This window comes from Phacochoerus africanus, chromosome 7, assembly GCF_016906955.1.
Source record: "Phacochoerus africanus isolate WHEZ1 chromosome 7, ROS_Pafr_v1, whole genome shotgun sequence".
Taxonomy (NCBI): domain Eukaryota; kingdom Metazoa; phylum Chordata; class Mammalia; order Artiodactyla; family Suidae; genus Phacochoerus; species Phacochoerus africanus.
In genome coordinates, this window is record NC_062550.1 from 45562513 (window position 1) to 45584884 (window position 22372).

The 22372-nt window shown below is 37.6% G+C and overlaps 1 protein-coding gene across 5 annotated transcripts in view; it reads right to left on the minus strand.

Moving 5' to 3' along the window:
* The window catches only part of FGD4 (FYVE, RhoGEF and PH domain containing 4), a 190253-nt gene that overhangs the window by 40788 nt on the left and 127093 nt on the right, over positions 1-22372 (minus strand). For 4 of the 5 annotated variants that reach the window (XM_047787251.1, XM_047787254.1, XM_047787253.1 and 1 more), the window contains exons 2-4: positions 19330-19482; positions 10495-10678; positions 5146-5653 (exon numbers count right to left, since the gene is read on the minus strand). In XM_047787251.1, the coding sequence (XP_047643207.1) occupies positions 5146-5653; positions 10495-10678; positions 19330-19482 (845 nt within the window). The remainder of the gene's footprint in view (positions 1-5145; positions 5654-10494; positions 10679-19329; positions 19483-22372) is intronic. The other variant, XM_047787255.1, reaches the window with a different exon arrangement.

The window sequence follows — 22372 nt, forward strand, 5'->3', positions numbered from 1 at the left end:
TTTCTTTTTCTTATACTTTTCCAACATACTAAATGGAGTCGTTACAATATAAAGAAGTTTCTGAGTTCCCCATTCAATTCTAAGTGAAGGAAGAAAAGCTATCCTCAAGACTTTGATGAACCATCCACGTGGTTAGTAGGGAAACTTTTTCATTCTCCTACATAACATTTAGAACACCTACAACTTTAGTTGGAGCTTTTGCCATAATACTAGCAACAATGAAACATGGATTAGTGAAGCTGGATAGTTTGTCTTCAAATCTAGCAAAACCTCAATAGTTGCCAGTTTATTTTTCAAGAAGTGAACCAAAAGATATTTATTTATTTATTTTTCATTTTAGGGCTGCCCACAGTATATGCAAGTTCTCAGGTAAGGGGTCGAATCAGAGCTGCAGCTGCCTGCCTAGCCACAGCTACAGCAATGTGTGATCTGAGCCTCATCTTTGACCCACACCACAGCTCACACAATGCCGGATCCTAGACCCACTGAGTGAGACCAGGGATCCAACCTGCATCCTCATGGATACTATTCAGATTCATTCCCACTGTGCCACAATGGGAACTCCCAGCACTGGTTTGCTGTTTGCAATTTACTTCTAAAAGTGATTCTCTGTGATTTGTTTCCCTAAGCTATCTTTCTTAACTTTTGAGTATGTTCAAAAGTAATAAATCTTAAAGGCTTATATGAAAATATAATAAGTAAAACAGTAATTTAAAAAATCAGAAATAAGCATGAAATAAATATTTAAATTTTAAAAAATGTTTCTATAAATCTCTACATTGTCGACACCGCCTTCATCTATCCCTTCCCTCCATTATATAATTTCTTCCATTTTTGGTGAAATGAAAGACTAACTTTAAAAAAATCTGTTCCTTTTATATTCTTGATAACAACTGCTCTTATTAGAGTTTTAATACATTGCTACTTTGAGCTTGTGTTGCCAATGACAGGGATTGGTTTTTTACATAAACTTTAGTCTTAAAAAGTGCATATCTACACACTCGTATTTGCTTACTATATGAAATACAGAGGAAGGAAATACTTTGCATAAATCTCAGAAAAATCTATCAATACAACCAAGTAAAATATAACCTAGACTCTTGAAAACTGTGAAGAGAAGTTCTCATTCCCATGACATAATCAATGAGTACTGCGTTCCACATTAGTGCATTTCTACTAAAGCTCATCTTATGGTTGAGAACTAAAGGTATCATGAGGTGCTAAAATTTTCCTTTGATTCCGAGGTTTTTAGAAATATCTGCTTACTTTGAGGTGTCTAGCTATATTTAGATCATTGGTGGTGCAAGGAGTTTAAATACTGGGAAGGTGCTGCTTCGCTAAAGTATAGCTGAGTTAATAGTTTCAGTGAGGTAAGTATTATCTTTTACATGGTAAACATAATAGTATTCTGTATTCACCATCGAAAGTGATTCTTGACCAAAATACAATAGCTAATCAGTGAAAGAGTTCCATAAGTTGAGACTATTTTCAAACCAGTAGTATTCAATTATTCGTAATGGTTGTTCAGATGTATTTTAATATGTATTTACTTTCTTGAACTACCTTTGCAATTCTACTCTACTTCTACGGCTCCTCCTTCTTCCACTCCTGGTGGGCGATTTAGAAAATGTCCATTAAATTTAATTCTGGCTTAAATGAAACTTAATGAGACTATTCTGACATAAATCTCTACATTGAGTTATATAAAGACTAAAGTAATTTTTTTCAGTTGTCTACACAGCAAAACTCAAATATTCCATGATGTCTTAGAAGCTCAATACATTAGACAGTTTAAGCAGTAGCTGGAGGGAGAGGGATTGTTAGTAGATGCAAACTATTGCATTTGGGATGGATAAGCACTGAGATCCTGCTATATAGCACAGGGAACTATATCTAGTCACTTGTGATGGAACATGATGGAGGATAATGTGAGAAAAATAATATACGTGTGTGTGTGTGTATATATATATATGGTGTATATATATATATATATATATGGCTGAGTTACTTTGCTGTACAGCAGAAATTGACAGAACACTAAATCAACTATAAAAGAAAAAATAAAAATCTTAAGAAAAAAGAAAATCCACTTAAAGTAATAATAATAAAATAAGCAGCTGACAATCTGGAGGGTTATGCTAATAAAGGAATATTTCTACATATAACAGCAGAGAATTATTATCACTGAAGAGGGCCTTAAGATCAGACTGAGCTTATAGTCTTTAAGAAATTTTAGACTCCTTTAATTAAAGAATTTAACTGGGGAGTTCCCATCATGGCTCAGTGGTTAACGAATCCAAGTAGGAACCATGAGGTTGAGGGTTCGATCCCTGGCCTCACTCAATGGGTTAAGGATCCAGCGTTGCGGTGAGCTGTGGTGCAGGTCACAGATGTGGGTCGGATGGCGTGTTGCTGTGGCTGTGGCTGTCGCCAGCGGCTATACCCTCGATTAGACTCCCAGCCTGGGAACCTCCATATGCCGCGGGTGCGGCCCTAGAAAAAGACAAAAAAAAAAAAAGAATTTAATTGATTTGTTCAAGGTCATGCTGTTGGTTAGTGAACAAACAACAAATAACATTAAGTTTTCCTGGTTCCAATTGTTTGATCCACTATACGCTACTAACTTCTAATTATTTTTAAGTTTATTTTTTATTTTTAATTGTGGTAAAATATCTTTAACATAAAATTTATCATCTTTTTTTTTTTTTTGGGGGGGGTCTTTTTGTCTTTTCCAGGGCCTCACCCGATGCATATGGAGGTTCCCCGGCTAGGGGTCGAATTGGAGCTGTAGCCACCAGCCTACACCAGAGCCACAGCAATGCAGGATCCGAGGAGCATGTGCAACCTACACCACAGCTCATGGCAATGCCAGATCCTTAACCCACTGAGCAAGGCCATGGATTGAACCCTCAACCTCATGGTTCCTACTCGGATTCGGTAACCACTGAGCCACGACGGGAACTCCCAAAATTTATCATCTTAACATTACTTACATTTAGTTTTGCATTTTGGAACAAGGAAATGCAATGTAACAAGCATTAGAGCAGCAAAGAACACACTGTTACCATGCAGAAATTAAATCCTAACATTCCTTTACAGATGGAAGACGCATGTGGTGTTTGGATCAACAGCTCTGCAGAGAAAATTTCCTTTTTCTTCCCACATACAGCATGGGCCAACCACTGCTTAAATGCCCATCTAGGAGAAAGACCAGGTGTACTATTCAATGTTTCACTAGTTTAATAGGAAAGCTGTATTAAGTCTCCCCCAAACCATGTAAGACTCATCTATGTAAATGTACAATAATATACGACAGGAAAAACAAAGTAGTACCGAGCAAGCAACCACAGGCATCATCACCAATTAAAATATTTCCCTTAATAAAAACAGCTCTTACTGTTTTATAAATACTTGCTGGTGGCATCATTCCAATTGCAAAAGCACAGATGTGAGTCTTGAGTTCCTTGATTCTAAACTTCTCTTCTGTTCACCATGATTCAAGCACAGAGGCACTAAAATCTACTACTGTTATCAAGATGTAAAGAGATTTACTTTGCAAAGTCCTGTTTCTTTAATGTCTCAGATAATGTTACTAAGTATGACTCACTTTCTCCCACCCACTTCCTTATTTAAACTTTCTCTGCCTGAGAGTCAGCATTTAAAATTAATTCACTAATGGAAGAAAATAAACTACTGGCTCTTTCCCTTCTTGTGATTTTTTTCACGGTCACTATAAATTGAACTATAGGATAGATTTCACCTTAAAGTTTTGAATACATCAATCAATCATTTTTCATTCTAATATTTTAGTATTGTTCTTTGTGAATTTCTGCCTACGTTAATACCACTTAAGACACACACCATTAAAAAAAAAATCCTAAATAGATTTAGGACTTGAATTTGTCATTTATAAATTTTCCTATACTTGTCCAATTTTCAATTCTCAACTCTCCTACATGGATTGTTATTGTTGATAAGAGACTAAACAATAGAAACTTTTTTCTTGTTCTTAGAAATATAAACAACTTTGCATTCCAGGGAACTCTATAATAGTGCTTATAGTACTCCTTTGATCTAAGAAATTCCAAGTGCTTTGTAAAAGTTGTATTTATTGATCTTTCCAAAGCACTATATTGACATGAAAAAATATAGGAGTTCCTGTTGCGGCGCAGTGTAAACAAAATCTGACTAGTATCTATGAGGTTGTGGGTTTGATCCCTGGCCTCACTCAGTGGGTTGGGGATCCAGCATTGCCATGAACTATGGTATAGGTTGCAGATGCGGCTTGCATCTGGTGTTGCTATGGCTATGGTGTACCAGCAGCTGTAGCTCCAATTTGACCCCTAGCCTGGGAACTTGCATATGCCTCGGGTGTAGCCCTAAAAATAAATAAAAAATAAAATAAAGAATACAAATGCAATGGTCTTTTTACAAGAATTGTATAAAAGTTTCCACCGTAGCATAGGTAAATTGTGAATATATTTCATTAGCAAATCAGTTCTTTGTTAGCTCAGAGATGCCATTCAGGTGGTTCATTGAACTGCTGCTCTATTTAAAAAGGATGTGAACGTCCAGTTTGCCACATCTCACCTCTCTCTGGTCCACTCCTCTTGGCTGTTATATTCATTGACATCTCCTGCACTTAGGCATTTACACTTGTGACTCCTTGTATCAGGACACACAGTACTGGCCTGAGAGTCAAGGCTTTTACTGCAACCCTGGAAAATCACTTAAGCTTCCTGGGACTGCTTTTTCTTCTATAAATGAACTATGGAACTGAGACGATCTTTAAAATTATATAATTTCCTGTTACTTAGCCCATAAATATTAGGGATGCAGCCCTAACATTTGGGCAACAAAACATTTTCTTCCGATGTAATTAAAACAATGTTTGTGATTTTCCTAGATCGAAGTCTTCACACTGTTCTGACTCTTGAAATCATAATAGAGAGACCCATAGAAATTACATAGAAGAAAAAGTAAAATATCTCCTGAGAGAGTAAAGGAAACAAGCATTAGCAGCTAGAGCTTGAAAACTACTTAATGAGCGATGTGCGTGATCTGATGTACTTATCACACAGGTGCTATGAAATAGCTTTCAAACCACAGTGATACAGTCAGAGCTTCCTCCTACTTATGCTTTACCTTCATCTCATGCTGTTGGTCTAGCTGATCCAATTCCAGAGGGCTTTCTCCATTTTCCCTCTCTTGTACCTTGTCTTCTGTGTCTGCCCTCCCTTCTTCCAGGGGGAGCACTGGGCCGACAGGTGGAGTCCTGCAGCTACTGTCAGAAGCACTTTCCTCACAGTCACTTGTTGTGGGCAATGCAGGGACTGTGGTTTTTTCTTCTTTTTCTCCATTTACTAAGTCTGTATTGGGCAAGGGTTCGGAAGTCTGAACAGGAGTATCTGGGCTAAGAGTGGCTGCTTTATCCTCCTCACATTCCATCTGGTTTTGTGCTGCTACCATACCATTAACCACGCAAGTCTGTACACCCTGAGTGTGATCCGTATCATGTCCCTGCTTCTCTGGTAAGTACTGGGAGAGGAGTTTTTGCTGAGGTGTGGTTGTCAATCCGTGCCTTCCTGGGGTTCTAGGAACATTTAGGTTTATAGCAGAATCTTTCTTCAATTCACTGTAATTTGTTAATGGGCTAAAAAGACAAAATACAAACAAAGAATGAAAATGTTGGCATGGACAAGTTGTAGACTAAAAACAAATTTATTCCCATTGTTTAGACATACTTAGTGAAGACATTTTTTACCCTCTTATGGTTTTAGAACCATGGATAAGAATATTCCAGAGTAGTTCTCAGTCTGCTGGAATGCTATCTACACTTAAATCAACATTTAAATAAGGTGGTTAAACTGAGCTTTACCTAGAGGGTTGGGAAAATTTCCTTGGGCTGTTATTAACATGGCTAATTAGAAAAGACTTAGATTGTGAGAAATATATTTCATATAGCCATCTCTCCCAAGATTTTTACTATCTTCACATTTTTAAAACATGTATACTCAGCCCTCAATTTATAAACAGACTAGAAAAACCAAATATTGCTTTTGTTTGGAAAGCACAACACAGTTTTCCAAAACTGGATTACACATGTCGCCATGGGCTCCTTAACTGGTCTCTCCTCCATGCTGATCCCCTCCAATCCAGTTTTTCCAAGCTGGCCTTAGAGGTCAAGTTCTGAGGGCTTCCCCCAACACCTAAGGTTCTGTACACGCTAGCCCCCATTAGCCCGGGCCTCATGAAATGCTATGCTCACCCCACTGACTGTGCTCTTGTTGTATTAGTCGCTTTCCCGTTCCCAATAAGCTGTGTGTCAAAAGGGTCTTTGCAGCCGCTGTTCCCTCTGACCAGGACAATCTTTCCCAAGTCACTGGTGTGTCTTACTCCTTCCCCTCAGGTGTCGCCTCAAAGAGGCTTTCTTGGATTATTACGGTATACTCCACCACTAACTAAACATCCTGTTTTTCTTTAAAGTCTTTATTATTACTTGACATTACATATACATCCTAATAGTACAATGGAATTTAACTGCCAATATATAACAATGTTCCTACGGAAATATTTATATAGCACTTCTTTTTAAAGACAGCACTTTAGGATTCCATGGAGGAAAATTCTGGGCTGCAGTCTTGAAGAGAATCTTATGACCAAATGAGGAGAAAAAATTAAAACAGACTAATATTCCCTGTCAGTACAGAATGTGCCCATCTTGTTCTCAGCTTTATCCTCACCTCTTAACATAGCACTTGACATGTGACAGTGCTCAGTAAATACTCCATGAGCAATGAATAATTGATTCTGATGGTGATCATGACAATAATTCAATAATAGCAGCTAACATTTATTCAGTGCCAAAACTACACTAAACTCTTTACATTATCTTGTTTCATACTCATAATAATTTCAAAACAGGGACCCTATAAATAGAGAAATTGAGGCTTAGAAGCTTACATAATGTAGCCAATGTCACATGGCTAACAAATGAGAAAGCCTGTGTTCAAACCATGAAGTCAGACTCTCAATCCTGTGGTCTCAACCCCACATTCTAATAGACTGGATCAGGAAGGATGGAGTGAGAAGAGAAAACTGCAGACAAACATGGGGACAAAGTCCAGGGCTGGCATCTTCCCAAGCACAGAGGTCTGGGGATGAGGGCTCATAGTGGGGAGGGCGCAGTGGCAAGGTCCACAGACAATGCTGAAATGTGTGTTACCATCTCCCTTCTCTGCACTCCTCCCCAGACACTGCTGATCTGGACTGGAAAATGAAACAGGGAGTAACAACTGACAGTAAGAAAGCAATAAGGGAGGGGAAAAAGGCACAGTACGAGTTCCCTCTGTGGCACAATGGGATTGGCGGTGTCTTGGGAGCATTGGCACACAGGTTTGATCCCCACTGGGCACTGCTGGTTAAGGATCTAGTGTTGCCGCAGCTGCTGCTTTGGTCTCAACTGTGGCTCAGATCTGATCACTGCCCTGGGAACTCCATATGCCATGGAGGAGCCAAAAAACAAACAAACAAACAAACAAAAAAAAAACCGGTGAACTTCACCACCATAGGAAGGGAAGGGAAATTTTAGTAGGGGTAAATGTGATACACTCCACCATTGCTATCTGCCTTCTAGGGACATATACTTTAGGCCTAATTTCTCCAAAAGCCCTTAAAGATTTGAATAAAATTGTCTTCCTTTTCCTGGCCACATCAGTGTCCAGGAACATAATGGAAAGACCCCCAGCAGAACCTTTGAACCAGACTTTGGGCTTACTTAGGATTTTTGGAAAGGACTGCTTTAGATGAGAAATAAAAATTTCCTGTAGTAAGTGGCATTCAGGGGATGTGTGTGTGTGTCGATAGGGTAGGGCTAAGGTGGGGAGGGAAGGTTAGTAAAAGCAGGGGTTGAACCAATATGTGGCAGATTCCTATAGATGACAAACCATGGGGACAAACAGTTGGCCTTGCAGTGTCCTTGGGGAAAACCAATGCTCAGTTTGTGGGAAAATGTTTTTTCCTTCTTTCTAAAATCTTAAAGTCTTTCATAGGTCTAAAATACTAGTTTCTCTTACTCTCAGAAAGAAAGAAAGAAAGAAGAAAAAAAAAAAAAAGAAAGAAAGAAACCAAAAGGGGTGGGGGGATAAAGCACAGTAAAAATTAAATAAAATTCACTTGCTTCAAATACATCCTCAAAAATCACTCATAATAAACCAGAGTTACTTAGATTATTGCAAAGAGTAATTCTTTGACACATGGGTAAGATTTTGATAGTGCCATCTGGTCTTCTATGACCCCACTGTAACAGACATTGTTTCTTTCTGTCAATTTCCTGTGGTAACTCAGAGCATGCCAAATCTCCCTCTATTTCACAAAGTGCTAGTTGAAGCTCTAATAACTGGAGTAAAATCAGACAGCCACACAGCAGGCACATGGTCATTACTCAACAGGAAATGCAAACTTCCTGTTAATATCCTATAGACCCAATGCAGCTAACCCATTAAGATATTTTGGGGCCTGTTCCTACCAGTAATACCTCATTAAACACATATAATTATTTTTCATATTGTCAGTGGACTCTGCCACAAGAAATATCCCTTCACCAGATTGGCCCAAATGCTCACATTACATACTATCTGCACTTAGAACAAGTTTGCTTAAAATGTCAGACATTACAGCACATATCACCTTAGATCCAACCTTCCAGTTTTGCATCCAAGAAGGACTTTGGGAGTTCCTGTTATGGCACAGCAGAAATGAACCTGACTAGGATCCATGAGGACACAGGTTCAATCCCTGGCCTCGCTCAGTGGATTAAGAATCTGGCATTGGCGTGAGCTGTGGTGTAGGTGGCAGACATGGCTCAGATCCCGCATTGCTGTGGCTCTGGTGTAGGCTGGTGGCTAAAGCTCTGATTTGACCCCTGGCCTGGGAACCTCTGTATGCTACAAGTGTGCCCCTAAAAAGCAAAAAAAAAAAAAAAAAGAAAAGAAAAAGAAAAAAGACTTTGTTGTTAACTCTGAAAGAGTGAAATAAACTGATGTTGTAAAAATATATTGAAAAAACTGATAATGGAAAAACTGTACAGTTTGTGTATGGAGAGGAATACAAACAGTGAGTTGCCAAAATGGTGAGTATCAGAGACTCAGTCTTTGGAATACTGACCCCTTCAGGGCTTCCCAAAACTACCCCCAAATCTGAGGAGACGGGCTCTGGCATGCCCTATGGCCAAGGGTCAGGGCTCCAGCCCTGCTTTATATTATGCAGTCACTGTCTGTGGCCCTGGAAATCTGCAAACTCCTGGTGTGACTGAATCAACTTGCCATTTGAAGCATTAAAAAAAAAAAAAATTAATGGAAATAAATCATTCTAATAAAGGTTACTCTAAGATAGCAAAGGTATTAAAAATCCTACTTCAGAGGGGGAGATGAGGAAGTTTAAATATTTATGACTCAAGTTCCCATAACTGATTAAGAATGAAAAATGAAGACAGGCTTCTGAACTACTTTTCTCCAGAACTTGTTACTAAATAAAGTCTCATGAATGAGGGACACCACAGTTTTGTACTTGGTCACAATTTCCAGAAGATTTTAAGATATTTCCAAGCTGTGATTCATTACATAAATAACAATACATCCTGCAAAAGGTAATGAAGTCATGAAAGTACTCCCAAATATTACACTAGAATGAATAGAAAATATTTGGCTTTAAGGATGAAAGTGAATTTACATATATATGTATATAACATACACATTGTTAATTATATATAGACTTGGGTGACATGTAATGAAATTCTTCCGATAAAAATCTTTAAAAATTCTATTTAAATCAATGATGGGAATTCTAAGAAAAAAAACAATTGAGGGTCATATAAGTAGAAAAGTAATTTACATGAGTTACTTTTCACTTATGTGAATATTCATTTCAGCTACTTTTGTGAAACCTTGGGGCTGAAGAATATAATATTATATCTAATAAATGCAAACTGAAATTTAGCATGAATTTTGTCACTGCCAGTATTTCTTCACAAAACCTGGTACAGTATAGGGGCATGGGGAGAGAGTAAACAGACTGAATGGATACAGAGGACACACATTAAGTAAAGTGGGTCAGAAAGAAGAGATGGGACAGGCCCACGGGAGCTATGTTCAAGCATACAAAGAGACAGAGACACCTGCCTTTCCAACCCAGATACCTAGCAACCAGCAGAATGACCGGAGGAGTAACAACACACAGAGTGACATACACAGATAAAGGAAAGGAGAGGGAGCATGTCTACAGAGCTACACAGCACACAATACGATATATAATAAACAACAATTCACACGAGGGCAACATTAGCATTTTAAAAATCGACTCTTTCTAAAGACCTACCAAATCTCATGGAATACAATACTGTATTATTCCATTTTAAAAAGGGTAATTCTATCATACTTTTCAAAAAACCAGCTTTCTACTCCCCTCTGCCTTCTCCCATTGTAAGTTAGCTCTTACCTGCCTCCTTCAAAGCGACTGATGAGATCTGATACCTTACTGGGTTTTTCTTTTGAGACACAAGAAGCAGAGGCAGGTTTTACTTCCTCCATCCTTGGTTTTGCACTAGATAAAGCTTTGTGCCTGGGGGTTTGGTGTATATTGGACGAAGGTGAATTCTGCAGATGTAATGGCTTTGGAGGCACTGTAGAAAAAGAATTGATAGAATTCAGTATTTCACTGATATCTGTTCCTTAACAAAAAAATTCTGGTGTTCTGAGTGCCAAAAAAATTTAGCATCATCAAACTTTTGGAAAGGAGTCTGTCAAATTTGTTCTGAACCTTAACCAAGGGACATTTATTTATCTTGGGCATTTGCTCTGGTTCCTGTGGGAATCCCATCTCCAATATTCACATGGTCCTTTTAATTTTTAATGATTTTAAATATGGCTTTATTAAACATCTATGGATCTACTTATGCCTACAGCATTCCAAACTCTTTTAGTGATCACACAGCAGTTATTTATCTAACCGAATAAAGAAAGTGCTAAATTTGAAACTAACTCCTAGAGATACATTGCTTGCTATAAACTAGATTTTCTAATAATAGTGATAACAGATTGTATCAGAGCAAGTAGGTAGACATAGAAGTCAACAAACCAACAAATAACAGTAACATAATGTTGCATTACTAGAGCATCTTCTCATTTAATGAAAGCGCCTTATCTCATTTGATCTTAGATGAAGTTTTTTCTTTACTGTCCTCTGAGGTATATATCATTATTTGCCTCCTATGTCTATGAAGGCTTAGAGGGCTTAAGTGATTGGCCGGGGTAATAGGGCTGATCATATTTCATGACTGGTACCCAGACTCTAGGTTCTTTCATTATTAGCACTGTTCCTTATCATAAATCTGCAAAAGGGGGTTACAGAAGTTCTATCACTACTGTCCGCTATATTAATAGTTGGCTAGCATTAATAGATCATAAATGATTTACTTAGTAATAAGTCCTTCACTCAATAGAATAGGAACAGATCATTTCCAAAATACTAAAATCTACAGGTTTTCCTTAGCAGGTAAGAAATTCTGTCAATGAGAATATATAATGTGCCATAAGTGCTTAATCAGTACAGGGAGTACTTCAGTTTTGAAAACCAACATCATTTTTCTCTTCAATTAACATTCTGGGTAAAAGAATATATACCTGGAGTTCCCGTTGTGACTCAGCAGGTTACAAACCCGACTAGTATCCATTGAGGATGTGGGTTCAAGCCCTGAACTTGCTCAGTGGGTTAAGAATCCGGCATTGCTGTGAGCTGTGGTGTAGATTACAGACACGGCTTGGATCCCCTGTTGCTGTGGCTGTGGTGTAGGCCGGCAGAAGCCATTCCAATTCGACCCCTAGCCTGGGAACTTCCATATTCCACAGGTGTAGCCCTAAAAAAACAAAACAAACAAACGAACAAAGGAATATATAACTATACACGTTTTAACAAATCAAATAGAATCATTTCTTTTTTTTTCTTTTGTTAAACCCTTCTCCCTAACCTCTGAAAAAAGGGTAGGGAATCAAGTCTTCTCATTTACATGCCCTATTTTCCCAGAGCTGGTCACCCTGGTTTTCAGTAATCTCATAAACAGCTTTTAAACAGCTAGCTGAACAGTGGCCTGATGCTCACTGGCCTAGATTTCATCATTTCTGTGCCGGTTATCAATTCTTACATAGAGAAGGAAAAAAATGTGTGTGTATGTATGCATGCATGTATACCACAGTGAGCCACAGGTATAACAATTGATTTTTTCCCTCTTTTAACACAAACAAGAAAATTCCAAAGACAAAAAATGACATGCTTCTTTTTACAAAAATGATACTATTTTCCAAGATACACTTGGGGATGGAAAGTGAGGATGGTTAAGTATAATATTCATTGGAAGGGAATGGCTTACACAAGTGTGGTATCTGTTAATTCCAAGGAAAAAATTCCTGTGTAGAACAAACATATACCGAAATAGTAAACCAAGACAATATCCCACTCCCCAAAGTAGTTTTAACACTAGGAATAATTTCAATATTTCTAACTAGAACTTTCAGAAGGAAGTGAATGTGTTCTTTATCATTCTGGGTATAAAATTTGCTATAAAATAACTGTTCCATCTAAAGTTTACTCAGTGAAAATTCCTTCTTTGATACTTGAAAGACACAAATAAAATGATATGGATTAGCCAGTCAGTTTCTCCGAGATGACTCCACCAATTTTCCCCATCTCAATTATGCCTCTTTTAATCTGTTTCATAGCACTGTGTTCCTTTTCTCTAAAGTGCTTATAACTTACATTATTAATATAAGTACATTAATAGTATGTTACATTATAAGTAAGTATACATTAATTATAAGTATTACAATTACTTATAATGTAAGTTAGTATAATAACTTACATTATTGTTAGGTAGTAGTAAGTTGTATTAAATAATAGATCATCAATTAAATATTAAATACATTATAGATATTAAAGCCTTCTCTTCCACAAGGCTAGAGTCCTGTGAGGATAAGGAATATGTATGCTTTGATCACAACTATATTCATAGTAACTACCTGCACAGTGCTTGGCAAATTTGTGGACTACATAAAGGACCTAAGTAATGTGTCAGCAAGGAGCTTATATTCTTATGGGGAGACAGATTAAAGATAAAGCAGAGCACTGGGCACACAGTTAATATAGAAGCATAGAGGAGGCATCATTTCAGCAAAGGAGACAATCCAAATGTGTACATTTACCAATTTACTAGACACTGTAAATAAAAGAGCACAAATACTACATGTATATGACAAAAACCCCAAGAGCGTCGTGAACAGCTAAAGCGTCAGAAACACTGTCTTAGAGGCAAACAATACATACCTTGCTGAAAAGATACAACTAAGGAGTGAAAATGATTCTTTGCTTTCGCTCTCAACATTTCTGATTTTTCTTTCACACTAGGGATGGCCAGTTCCAAATACTCTCTGAACATTTCCTAGGGGTCCTATCAGCACTTCCAGTTCATTATGTCTAAAACTCAACTCACTACCTCTTCCCCCTGCAGCCCAAAGGATGTAAACAGGAAAAACAGTGTTCAATGTCACCAATAATCAGAGAAATGCCAATCAAATCCACAGTGTGATACGCCATCAGATTAACCAAAATTTTTAAATCTGACAACACCAAGTGTCCCTGAAGCTATGAAGCAATGTGAATGTGAACGCCTGCATTTTGAGAGGGAGTATAAATTCATAGGACCATTAAGATCTCTCTCTTTCTCCCTGTATTTATCTCCAAAATACATATCCTAGAGAACTTCTTACATATTTACACAGAGTTTTTAAATTTTTTTAACTTTTTCATGAATCCAACAAGTGTTTACTGAATACCCATTAAGTTCTATGTGCTTGACCACATAATGAACAAAGGGAAAGAGGAGAAACAAAAAAATAATAAGTAAAACATGGATCAGAAGCCAGTAAATGCAAAGAGAAAGGGGAAGGGGTTAAAAGAACAAGATAGAGGAGATCTGGAGCGGGAGGGCATATTACAGTGTTAAGTAGAATGTTCAAAGTGGGCCTTTTTGAGAAGTTCGGATTTGAACAAGACTTAAAGAAGTTGCGGGAGTTATCCAGGGAAGGACAGTCTATCAGGTAGAGTGAAAGCTAGAGACCAGTGGAGGCCAGTATGACTAGAGCCAAAGGAGCAGGTGGAGCAGGTATTGAGGTCAGAGGGAGGGCCAGATAATGCAGAACCTGTGGAGCGAGCACTGTGAAGATTTTGATTTGAGTGAAGGGAGAAGTTCCTGTAGACTTCTGAGCTGAAAAATGACATGATATGGCTTAAATTCCAACAGTACTACGCTGGCTATTGTGTTGAGAATGTAGGGAAGCAGGGTGGGCGCAGGGTAGAAACAGGGAGAAAATTAAGAGGTTATTATATAATGATGCTCAGAAAGAGGTAGTGAGAAACAGATTCTAGGTATATTATAAAAGTAGTTTTCCTGTTAGAGTAAAAGTGAGATACAAGAGAAGAATCAAGAAGGATTCAGACATGTGGTCTGAACAACTGATAAGATGGATGGAATTGCATTCAACTGACACAACAGGTGAAGTAATTTTTGGAGAGAAGATTGGTAGTCTAGTCAAGGACACCCTAAGTTTGAGATTTCTGGCTGACTGCAAGTAAAATGGGCTCTATGACAGCCAATTTTACAGATATTAAATGGAAGAAAAAAATTAATTATTCAAAAATGTCCACGTATAGGAAATAATTATTGAGAATGAAAAAGAATCTTAAAAAAATAATAAAATATTTTTAAAAATAAAAAAAAAGAAAGGGAGTTCCCGCTGTGGCGCAGTGGAAACAAATCTGACTAATAACCATGAGGTAGCAGGTTCAATCCCTGGACTCACTCAGTGGGTTATGGATCCGGTGTTACTGTGAGCTGTGGTGTAGGTCAGAGATATGGCTCAGATACTATGTGGCTGTGGCTGGCAACTATAGCTCTGATTCGACCCCTAGGTTCGGAACCTCCATATGTTACAGGTACAGCACTAGAAAGCAAAAAAAAAAAAAAAAAAAGAATCTAATTGCTACTGTCAACTGAAAGAAAAATGCACAAAGAAAAGTTGTAAGTTAAATTTTATTCAAGGACCTTACTGAGGACTATAGCCAGGGAGACACACTTCTCAGATAGCTCTGAAGAACTGTTCCAAAGAGCCAAGAACTTTTTTCACTGGGAAAAAGTCAGTTAAGCATAAAAAGATAACTGCTATCACAAAGAACAGCCATCTCGTGTTAGTGATTTTAGTGCTTTTCGACATGGAAGATTCAAGAATCTGGGGTCACTGAAAATACTCCTTAGACAGATATCTTCACTATCTAGGGAATGGTATATCCAAAGCACAGAATACTTCCTGTTTTTCTCCATTCTGAATTCCCCTCGGGGTGCATGGTTGGTTGGTGACTGTAGTGGCCATTGGCTTGATCCTTGCAGAACTAGAACAACAGGCAACATTTTTGTCTTTATACCAACTTAAGTGTGAAGATTATCAGGAGGTTTTGATTAGTCTTATTTTACTTCCTCTGACTATATATATATTAATGCATTATAAGTTTGTAACATATTATATTTTAGGAATGAAACATTACACATAGAATGCTTTACATTAGAAGCAGATGAAATGAATTATTTGAGTAAATTGAATACATTTATTGAACAATAATGTGGGCTTCAAAGTTTATGAAACTGTTTTAATTTTTTTTTTTTTCTTTTTAGGGCCACACCTGCAGCATATGGAAATTCGCAGGCTAGGGGTCAAGTCGGGGCTACAGCTGCTGGACTACGCCACAGCCACAGCAACGTGGGATCTGAGCCACATCTGCAACCTACATGTACCACAGCTCACAGCAACACCAGATCCTTAACCCACTAAACAAAGCCAGGGATCAAACCATGTCCTCACAGGTACTAGTTGGGCTCATTACCACTGAGCTCCACAACAGGAGCTCCTAGAAACTTTTTAAATATTAAGGTTTAATGATTGAGAAGTGAAAATATGTGGGCTTTCTCAAAATAATTAATTATGGAGAATGTTGTGGATCAATGCTCCTAAGAGAAAAAGGACAACTGTCTTTAACTGCTAAGAAAGTTCTTTAGAATAGTTATGTCTAACATGGCAGGAAATAGGCCAGAATTAAAAGTGGTGAACAAGTAGAAAGACATGTTGGAGTTGCTCAGTAATTTGTTTGTTAGACTAGTAGGATTGGTATGAAGTGAATAAACCATTGTTTCCCAAGGCCTCAGGATATTTTCTGAGGCAAAACAACCCCTAACTATAAAAGGAATCCATTTCCACAGCTACAGGCTTAGATTCAAATGCAAGCTTATCTAATATAAAATTGATCTCTTTTATCCTTTTAAAATAAAAGACTTCAAAGATATTTACTTGTTGGTAATTTTAAAAATTGAGATATAATTGACATACAAAGTTATGATAGCTTCAGGTATGCAACATAATGATTCGATATATACATATATAGCGAAATAATCATGACGGTAAGTCTAGTTAACGCGTCAGCACACACAGTCACACACTTTTTTTTTCTTGTGATGAGAACTTTTAAAACCTCTCTTAGCAACTTTTAAATATATAATACAGTATCACTGACTATGCTCACTATGCTGTTCATTACATCCTCGAGACCTACTTACTTATTGGTAATTAATAAACACAAAAACATAGGCTTCATGTTGTTCTGGGTACATTACTACATACATAATCACCACTGGTAAAGGTATTCAATATGCTTTTTTTAAAAATCACCGAAATAAATTGTAGCTATAATATTATGAGCACTCCACAAGAGAAAGAAATAAGCAAGATTTAATTATGAGCTATTTTTAGGATCCAGATTAGAATTTCTCTATCTACTGACATTTCAGGTCAGATAATTCTTTACTGGGGGTGGGGGAGGCTGGTCTGTACATTGTAACATGACAAGCAGTATCCCTAGCTTCTACCCACTAGATGCCAGTAGCAACTCTCAAATGTTGTAGGGAGCCAAAGTCTCTAGATGATGGGGGCGGGGGGGGGGGGGGGAAGGGAGGGTGAGTGCCTGCGGGGCAGGTGCAGCAGGCCTACAAAATTATCTCCAGTTGAGAACTACTCATCTAGAATAAGAGTCTTGGACTGAACTAAAATTGCAGAATGGATCTTGAAGTGTGAGCAGCCTCATCATGCATAACTTGTAAGGGATTTGCAAGGAAGAGGGAACAAGAGTGTCAGTATGATAATCCTTCACTCTGAGCGGCAAGTTCCCGTTGGCACGCCCTTCCTTTCTCAGCTGCAGTCACCCAATGTTCTTGAGGGTTTGGAGAAATTAAAAGCGGCTTCTCTCTGCTAGAGGGTGAAGAACACTATCAGTCAGTAAGTCAATGAGTAGTGCTCTATGAGGCAGCTCACCTGACAACACCAAGATGTAGCCTCATTTCAGGACACTGGTCTCTATACGGCACACATTCTAAGCTTTAAACAAAGAATAACCAAAGGAAAGTAGAGGAAATGTGTTGATAGGGCACGAATTCATTCAACAAGCATTACTGAAGGTTTGCTGTGCTGTGTGGTAGACATAGGGCATGCAGCGGTGTAAAAGGAAGGAGAAAAACAACATGAATGAGTTAAATCTATAGCAGACCAAACTGTAATGAATAAGCAAAAACAAAGCTCATGAGGAAATATAAGAGTTCAAGGATAAGGGTGGGGTTAAATTTTTAGCTAGGGGGGCCAGGGAAGGGCCAAACAATGAGTGAGAGTATTTTGAAAAAGAAGTGTGAAGTACTGTATGTGGTTTATTTAATATCTGGAAATATTCTCACTGGTTATGTAAAACTGCATACACTAATTCATACTCAAGATGGGAAGTAATTATATATATTTAAATAGCAATACACTGACATTAATATAATTACACAATCAAAAGCAAGGTCAATGCTTTCTCCCTAAAGAATAGGATTACTTTGGTACATGGCAGCTCAGGACGAAAACTGCTATAATTTATCTCAATGAACTATAAAAGCAATGAAGTAATGTAATGCATCTTTCCAAAACAGCCTTTATAAATAATGAAATTCATGCTTATGTTCTGGGCAATTACATTAAATTCACATATTTATTTCTTATATTTCTACCTTATTTGAAGTCAGCTTAGGTCTAATGAATAGGATGGAATTTTGTATTGTGCAAGTAAAATGGCTTTATCATGATCAGAAAAATTTCTATTTTCATATTCACATCAAAGTTATAGGGAGGAGTATGGTCAGAAGATAAGGTTATAAACTCAGGAATGGGCTGTTCATTTGAATCTCCAATTATTTCAACTTGCTTGACTGCCTTATCCCATATTGCCACCAATAGAGTTAGAAGAACAAAAGGAAAAATATCCCATAATCAGGAAGACTTCATTTTAATCCCTTTTTAAAGATCTCTTTCAGAAATCCTTAAAACATAAGAAATGGAAAGAGACCAAAGTAAGTAGAAAATAATACAAATAGAAATTGATTTTTCCAAAGTACAGTGATTCTAAAAATCCCTAGTACTGTTTCTTGGCTGAATGTTCAGTATTTGATATAAACGAAAATATAGTAGAAAGAAACTACACATTAACCCATAGTGTAGCTTAGTTTTATGTTATACTTCAAAAGGCCTTACTCTCAATCATCGAAATTATAATTTTGTGCTCCTCAAAGTTAATCCAGAGTTCACTAGAAATTTATTTATAAAAGGAAATGGTTACTGAACAAAACATTCAAAGATTTCCACCATTACAATTTTTCCCTTTATTGGATGCTCAGCTCCTGGAATAACGACTTTACTAAGAAGCCTGAAAAGACGTAGTTCCTTAATATTGTAAAATCATATTCTCCCTAAGTTTGTTAACCACTGTTTTAAAATGGGCTGTTTCAGACTCTCTGACATCTAGCAAGTCTGACAACTTTCTGATGGAATTTCTAAACACATTCATTTGTACGTATTTATTATGCAAAAGCAAGTTAGGCTCTGTGCTATGTCATGCATAGTCATATTTCCATTACAGGGACACATAAACACTTTCTGCAACATGAAAAGAACCATAATAGAGAATTGCATAAGGTGTTTAGGAGCAGAAACCCCGCCTGAGAAGTTCACAGATTTTTTTCTTCCTGAAAAAATAAATATACACAATTCCTCCCATTTATAGCTCAAAACTCTTAGTTGATCATTATCCTGCATAGGCTTCATCAATGACCAAAGCACCTAACCTGATTTAAAAAAAAAAAAAAAAAAATCAGCATACCTTGTGGCTTTGGACTTGGAGCTGGGTGTTTTGCTGGCGTTTTCCCATTTATTCCCTGAGCCTCTTCAACACATACATTCTGATCAATCAACGTGGTTGTGCTGCTTTTCAAACAAGGTGGAACTATAGTAATCTTTGGACAGATACTGCTGCCTGGGAGGAAAGAAAGGATAGGTTAATACAGAAGCAGAGCAAAACTATGTCTGATGACTTAATTTCTTCTGACCCCACAAAACAAACACAGTCACAGTTATAAGACTAAGCATCCTTTTCCCACATGTGCTAGCCTTGACAAAGAGTTCCTGAGAAAGATCTCATTCCATGTGCTTGAGAAACTTTATAATACATGCTGACAGAGATTGCTGACTACCACCACTACTGCTACTACACACACACACACACACACACACCCCCACACACACACACACTCTCTCCCCCCGCCCCCGCCACACTCTCTCTCCCCATCCCTCCCCCCCGTGCTTGCAGGGCCAGAGAAAGGGCAGAATGCAGCTGCTGTGATGAAGATGAAGTAAAGGACCAGAGGGCCCCAGCATTAATCTGTTAAAAGCGTTCCTTTCCAACATCCATTGAGTTGCCAGACATTGAGTGGCTATAAAGAACAAAGCAAGAAAGCATGTACATGACAGCTGACCTAAAGACTCTACAAGAATGACTCGATTAGAAATGAACAACTCCCCTTGCCCCACACTGTGCAACCTTCTCTCTTACTAGCTTACTCAGACTCTAAATCAACATATAAAAGCTATCCCCAAAAAGAAGAATGATAAGATGATATAAACAGTCATATTTATTCACAATTCCGAATCTTCAAAAACACTGCAGTGCTTTAAAACACTGAAATACATCATGAAACAGAGATGGAGGAGAACAGACCAATTCTTAGATCGAGTTAAATACTGAATTTCAAAGACTTTTAAAGAAATCATATGCCAGTGTTTCCTCTTTATAGGCATATTAAATTTTCCTTTCTTCATGGTGGTATTAACAACAGATTGGGACACATTTGGGATAAAATTAAAATTTCTATCAGGAAATTCATTATCACTAAATAAAAGTACGCCATTTAAGAAACCATCATTTGACTAAGAAACAAAGAGTTTCATTGTTGTAGAATCCAAATTCTAAAATGAGAACTGAGATAAAAAGCTTTAATTATTATTCAAAACAATAAAAGCTATTAACACTCAAACAACTTCTTTTTTCTTTTTCTTTTTTTTTTTTTCTTTTGTCCTTTTAGGGCCGCACTCACTGCATATGGAGGTTCCCAGACTAGGGGTCCAATCAGAGCTTCAGCTGCCGGCCTATGCCACAGCAACACCAGATCCTTGAGTGAAGCCAGGGATTGAACCCACAACCTCATGGTTCCTAGTGGGATTCGTTTCCACCGCGCATGACGGGAACTCCTTCAACTTTATTTTGAGTAAAAAAAATCCCCTTTTACTTCAATCGAGTGAGTAATATTGAATAAAACCTACAATACTATTTTATTTTCTGTGCTCCCCTTAAAATTTATCTAGGGAAAGCAAATTTTAGAAGTTATTAACAGTTCCAAGTACTGCTGAGGAATTATTAGAGACCCTATTGCTAAAACACATTAGATGAGTTTCACCAGATACCCTTCTGCTAAAATAGGCTGCAAGCTGAATAAAGCATTGTTTAGCCAAATATAACAAAGGCCTTGACTGTAAGATTTAAGGAAGATTATTTGACAGCATATTACTAAAATTACAAACGTAAGAAATAAAAGCTCAGCCTTTAAGTGTGTGATCTTATCTACCTTCTCAGAAAAATCCACAGCATATGATCCAACCACTTAAGTCTTTTAGGGGCATTAGGATATTATTCCACAGTGATCCCAAGAATGGCTTAGTATCTGAAAGGCCACCTGCTCTGGGTCTAGTAAAGGATGGCCTTGGGGCAGAAACAGTGAAAAAAGCCAAAGCCCAACTACAAATCAGAGGTAGAATCTGTAACTTTACAGTAAAATGAGACAACATGAAAGCAAGAATGAGGCTTTTGAGATGATTTGTAGCAACAAAACTGCAAAAGGGGGCAGCTAAGGGGTAAATGAGAAAACAAATTAAATGGAATCTTTAAAAAATAGATCACCACTGTTACATATTAAAAGATGAAACTACTGTAATAATTAGACTATTTGGAAACAAATATGTCTTGAATAAATAATAGTTTGAAGTTGAAAACTAGGCACTTAATTTCTGGACAGCAACTTTGCGGGGTCCAAAGGGTTTACAGGGTCATATTTATTAGAGAACATCTCAGAAGAATGTGCCAAAATGCCTGTGGTAAGAGATCAACTACACATTCATTTTGTTTTAAATCCATTAAAGTCCTGATTACAAATCTTTTGCCAGTGACAACAAATACATAGCCAGAAACTTCCTTTAAGATCATTATTTAAAAGCCATCTCCAACCTTCAGCCATTATAGCAAAAAGGCGTTAAAATATAGTGAAAGACACAGAAAACACATTCTTAAAAGGCTGTTTAAAACAACAACAAGAACAACAAAAATACAGCAGAGATCATGCAAAGGCTAAAATCTTTCTCTCTCTCTTTTTTTTTTTTGGTCTTTTTGCCATTTCTAAGGCTGCTCCTATAGCCACCGGCCTATGCCAGAGCCACAGCAACTCGGGATCGGAGCCGCGTCTGCAACCTACACGACAGCTCACGGCAATGCCGGATCCTCAACCCACTGAGCAAGGCCAGGGATCGAACCCGAAACCTCATGGTTCCTAGTCAGATTCACTAACCACTGAGCCACGACAGGAACTCCTAAAATCTTTATTATTATTTACTATCTGGTCCTTTACAGGAAAAGTTTGCTCAACATGGTCTAGGTTAAACACATCATGGTAAAGGAAAAATTAAAATTAGGCAGCATCATTTCATTAAATACTTCATCTTTTAACATCTTGGATATTAGCAACACAGAGGAATAATTTTTTTTTTTTTTTTTTTTTGCTTGTTTATGACTGACTCAGCCTACTCACATTTGGAGACAG